This window comes from Quercus robur, chromosome 2, assembly GCF_932294415.1.
Source record: "Quercus robur chromosome 2, dhQueRobu3.1, whole genome shotgun sequence".
In the NCBI taxonomy this organism is placed as follows: Eukaryota; Viridiplantae; Streptophyta; class Magnoliopsida; order Fagales; family Fagaceae; genus Quercus; species Quercus robur.
The window spans coordinates 92467023-92472703 of record NC_065535.1 but is presented as its reverse complement, the minus strand read 5'-3'; the positions used below and the strand labels follow the sequence as shown (position 1 = coordinate 92472703).

The following is a 5681-nucleotide window of genomic DNA, read 5'->3' as shown; positions in this document are numbered from 1 at the left end:
TAGGAGTAATTTCAAATAACTATATTTTTGTTTCATTTTGCACTTTTATTTATAGACTTTTAAGTCTGTTATTTTTAAACTTTTTTTAGTAAATAATAATACTTATTAGAATTCACACCAAAAAACTTGAAGTAATTAATTACTTAAAAGATCAAATTCACAAGTCCTATTTTTCTGTCATTTTTTTAAATATAAAAAATTAAATTTTATATTTAAATAAATTTTTGAATTGTAATTTTCTATTAATTTCAATATTTAAAAAAGTTTGCTATTTATTTTTATCTAATAAATATATATTTTTAAAAATAATACTGATTTACACAATTTCCCCTCCCTTTTCTATTCCTTCATTTTGGTCCCTCCTCAGATTTCTTTTTCCTCCTTTTCAGTTTTCACACTGCCGAATTCAAACAGCAATCCCAATCATCGCCACCTCCGCCAAAGTATGCGGAGGCGATCGTGTCAATCTCCAGGTTGAGCTCCGGCGAGAGCTTCTCCGCCAAGGAGCGCAAGGCCGAGCACATACCCAACATCGATTTGGAGCAGAGTGTGGCTTTGGATCAACAGGAAGAGCATAACAAGTCTCCATTCACAGTGCACACCATCTGTTCGACTAAAGTCCTCAACCAACACTTCCACTCTCAACTCTCAAATCCCATGTCTCATACATTGCGAGCGGCGACCCAATGTCTCTCTCTCTAAGAAAACCCACCAAAGTCTCTCTCTTTCTTACTCATTACTACCCTCACTACTACCTCAATCTCAATGGCCACCACTACTTCACCATTCAAAAACGACGTCTCAGAGAGCAAGTTCGACTTCCTAGTTGTAGCCCTATGTCCCTGTCTCCTATGCTTCATTCTCCTCCTCATTATAGTCTCTATCATTCTCATTGTCAAGTTCCATTTCTTTTGCCAAACCCCACTTCATTCTCTAATATACAAGAAAGGTTATTGATTTCCAGCTCTACAAGTTTTCATCTTGGAATTGAAAAACGATTGCCCATTATTGGTTCACGTGGAAAAATGTTGGTTGTAAACTCTAGGGTCATAAATTCTAAAATTTCAATAATGCCCATTATTGATTTACAAGGAAAGATGCTGGCTTTGAGTTATAGGGGGTTTGGTAGTGTCACAGATGGTGGTACTGATTCTGATGCTGATAATGAGAGTGGAGATGATGATAGTGGTGATGGGGATTGTAATGAAAGTGTTGGAGTTAAGTCGGGTGCAGACCCGAATGAGGTCGAGAGGGTATGCAAGTTGATTGATGAATTGTTTGCATTAGATAGGAACATGGAGGCGGTTCTCAATGAATGTGGGGTTGATTTGTCACATGATTTGGTTGTGGATGTGTTGGAACGGTTCAAACATGCTCGAAAACCGGCCTTTCGGTTCTTTTGTTGGGCAGGGCAGAACCCAGGGTTTGCTCATGATTCTAGGACTTATAATGCTATGATGAATATATTAGGGAAGACGAGACAGTTTGAGTCCATGGTATCAATGCTTGAAGAGATAGGCGAGAAAGGGCTTTTGACAATGGAAACTTTTATGATTGCGATTAAAGCTTTTGCTGCTGGGAAGGAAAGGAAGAAAGCTGTTGGAATATTTGAGTTGATGAAGAAGTATAAATTTAAAGTGGGTGTTGATACGATTAATTGCTTGCTTGACACTCTTGGGAGGGCAAAGCTTGGTAAAGAAGCGCAGGCACTTTTTGAGAAGTTGAAAGATAGGTTTACACATAATTTGCAAACTTATACAGTACTGCTTAATGGTTGGTGCAGAGTGAAGAATTTGATGGAAGCAGGGAGGGTGTGGAATGAGATGATTGACAAGGGATTTAAGCCTGATATAGTTGCACATAATATTATGCTTGAAGGGTTGTTGAGGTGTAGGAAGAGGTCTGATGTGGTCAAGTTGTTTGAAGTCATGAAGGAGAAGGGTCCTTCGCCCAATGTTCGAAGCTATACAATTTTGATTCGGGAATTATGCAAGCAAGCAAAGATGAGAGAAGCGGTTGAATATTTTGATGAAATGATTGAATCTGGATGCCAAGCAGATGCTGCGGTTTACACGTGTTTGATCACAGGGTTTGGTAACCAGAAGAATATGGACATGGTATATGGATTGCTGAAGGAGATGAACGAAAAAGGTTGCCCTCCTGATGGGCGCACGTACAACGCCTTGATTAAATTGATGACAAGTCGACGGATGCCTGATGATGCGGTGAGGATATATAAGAAGATGATTAACGATGGCATTGAACCATCAATCCACACTTATAACATGATAATGAAATCCTACTTTCAAACAAGAAACTACGAAATGGGTTGTGCAGTTTGGAATGAGATGATCCAGAAGGGTTGTTGCCCTGATGATAATTCCTATACAGTTTTCATTGGAGGGCTCATAAGTCAAGGTAGATCAGGAGAGGCTTGTAAATATTTGGAGCAAATGATAGAAAAAGGAATGAAAGCACCTCAACTCGATTACAACAAGTTTGCAGCTGATTTTTCCAGAGCTGGGAAACCAGACATACTTGTGGAGTTGGCTCAGAAGATGAAGTTTGCTGGTAAGTTTGAAGTCTCCAATGTTTTTGCGAGGTGGGCTGAGATGATGAAGAAAAGGGTTAAGAGAAGAGATCCTATTAAAACTAAAGCACAGTTCAGCTGAGTTTGTTGCTGACGGTGAATGAGGCTGTGGTTGTCAGAAGCTCTGTGCTCTCTGACTAAGTTCCACACTTAACTGGTGAACTTGTGGCATAATTTGTAGTTTATTATTGTGCTAGAGCTATCGTTTGGTTACTACATTTTTTTATTTATTTTTTTAAATTTTAGGTGTTTTTATCTAACTAGTTTAATTATTATTTTTTAATGACATCCTTTTGGTTTGTCTAGATCTTTTATTGAATTTTGACCTTTAAACTGCATTCTCTGATTTTGTATGCGAAAGAACCTCTCGCAAAGCTTGTGGTAAAATTTATGTATAAAATGTTGTGCTTGTATCTCATTCTTCTTATTCTCAGCATCTTTGTACGATATATTAAGCTTTCTGCTTGTTATGCTTAATCTTTTATAATTATTCTAGATGCTGCTGTAGTCATTTCCATATAAAATCAATATCCTAAATTTCAATATATCTCCTATTCAGAATTTGATTAGCTGAAATTTTCTAAAACTTGTACCAGAATTGTTAGGATCTAAGAGTTGATTCTATCAAGTCTTCCTTGGAATTTAATGTGCTCAGTTACCTTTATTTTCCAGTAGACAAAAAGTTCATGCTCAGTAGCATACTATTCCGTTTCTTCACATGTCAAGGGTTTACAATTATCATTGTCTAAAATCTGAGACTGGCCACTGGTAAACTTGCTCTGTCATGTTGTGTGTTAGTATCTTTGGTTAGAGTACTGCTAGTGTGCGTGTCATCTTTTTTTTGTTTTTGATGAACAAGAATTTTATTCACAAGACAAAACAAAGCTACAAAGAGGATACAACAGCCTCGTCCTTAATGATAATCTCAAAACAGGGAGGGCCAAAACCAACATCAAAGGACCCAAGAACATTGTTCAAAAAGGACCATTTAGCTAGAGAGTGAGCTGCTTTATTTGCCCCCCTAGGGATCCAGGTAACATGACAGCCAGGAATAAGTGAAATCAAGTTGAGAATTTCACTGCAAATACCTCTAATTCTCCTGGGAACTTTTTTTTAGAAGGTGCTAGTGCATCGACACAGTCTTTGGAGTCACTCTCCACAATCATAGCAGCAACTTCGATACTTTTAGCGAAGCTTAAGGCCTATTTAATGGCTTCTGCTTCTGCCTGAAGAGGGAGGATGGAATATACTCTCTTAGCACAAGCAAATACCACTTCCCCTCTCCAATCTCTAGCAACAACTGCAATGGAAGAGTTATCATCCTTGAAAGCAGCATCAACATTTATCTTGATTGAATCTCTAGATGGTTTCTTCCACCTTTGTACTGGTTTCGGCAATTGGAAGCCCGAATGGATAGCTATGGATAATGTGTCATTGATTTATTGAAAAAAAAAAAAAAGTGTGCATGGCATTGACATATGGAACAAATGAGAGTACTTTATTGACTATTTCACCCGTGTCATCTTGTTAAAAGTAGATAAATGAATTTTCAAGTAGTACAGTCTTGTTAGGCTAATCTTTAAGAATCGTATATTATGTGCATATGAAGTAAAATCACATCTTTTGAACCATATGGTATAAAAAATATTACTCCTATCACAAACTTAGTACACTGGCCTTTTCTTGGTTTAACTAGTGACTGCAAGGATTATATCCTCATCATAATTTCTTCTTTAAAGGTTCAACAGTTTGCTAAAGTATTTGAAACAATTATACACTAATAGAAATTCTTACAACGATTAGTTCCAGAGAAGGCAGGTAGAATCCTCTTATGGATGATAATAGTGACCCATTTCTCAAGCTCACAAATTTATATAAAGCTCTCGTCCACAGGTCAGTCAGTTGAAATTCATAATGTGTTTGCAAGACCCAAGTTTCCTCAGAATTCTACTTCTTTTGCATGGGGACATCCAGATGTGATTTAGAAGCTCAGTGTATGGTACTAGCCAATCAGGAATGGCTAAAGGCAATTCCATGTAGACACAAAATGCTGATCTTAAGAATTGCAATGACAGAGTGAATGCTTGAATCCAATAGACTAAGAGTTCTTGGCAGAACAATGACATAGTCCGACAACATGTAGTGTCTCCACCCCTACAGCAAAGGTCATATTGGTCTGTTAGAGCTGATCACACTCAATCCAAGTATTCAAAAAATGGGTAGTTGAATGATGAAATCATCCCAAACCCCCCACTATGTTGATGTTGAGAGTAATGGGTGTTGATGAATTGATGATGATGAGTGATGACTCAGAGATTGTTTGTGATAGTGATGACCTCTCAATTATGACTCTGATTTAGATTCAAGTGAAATGAACTTATGAGACACTCAAGAGGAAATGGATAAACTGCCTACTAGGAGATTAATTTACGATCAATGCAGTGGCATTGCCCAGCATGCCAAGGAAGGGGGGGGGGGGGGGGTTGTCCTGGAGCCATTGATTGGTTCATATGGTAAACTTTGTCCAATTCTTAAAGAAATTAGTTTGGTTTAGCAAAATTTGCTCTGGCAGGCATTGTGTAAAAGAGTTCTTTAAAGCTTTTTAGTAATATTTGACACCTATTTGGCAATTTTGCTGAAGGAATTTTTCTCCCCTCTTAAATCTAAAAAGTGAAAAGCAATTTTAAGTATGTAAAGTGGAGAATTCCAAGCTTTTAGTTTTCTATATGCACTATTTTATCCTTTAATAAAAACAAGACTGAATTATGATTTTGACCTTTAAAGTTTGGACTTGTTTACATTAAGGTTTTTTATTTTTTATTTTTAAATTTAAATTTTATACTCTTCATTATGGTCCATCCAGTTTGATTTTATTTTCAAACTGGTCAGGAGAGAGAGAGATGTTGGCAGTTGGCACTTTAAGACTAAATCGCCTTTGAGAATATTGAAAGGACAATTTTAAGAATGAAATCAAATTTAGTGAACCAAATTATAAAACTCAAATTTAGGGGACCAAAATCAATGCAACAAAAAATGAATTCACAAAAGTACCAGCGTATTTTTTAAAATGATATCCAATGCCCACCTTCTT

The 5681-nt window shown here is 36.9% G+C and overlaps 1 protein-coding gene across 1 annotated transcript; it reads left to right on the top strand.

The window, feature by feature from the left end:
* The first annotated feature begins 331 nt into the window (after nucleotides 1-331).
* Nucleotides 332-3008, top strand: LOC126715851 (pentatricopeptide repeat-containing protein At3g62470, mitochondrial-like). Its single transcript, XM_050416668.1, has one exon. The coding sequence runs from the start codon at nucleotides 687-689 to the stop codon at nucleotides 2670-2672; it is 1986 nt and encodes a 661-aa protein (XP_050272625.1). The 5' UTR covers nucleotides 332-686; the 3' UTR covers nucleotides 2673-3008.
* The last annotated feature ends 2673 nt before the right edge of the window (nucleotides 3009-5681 follow it).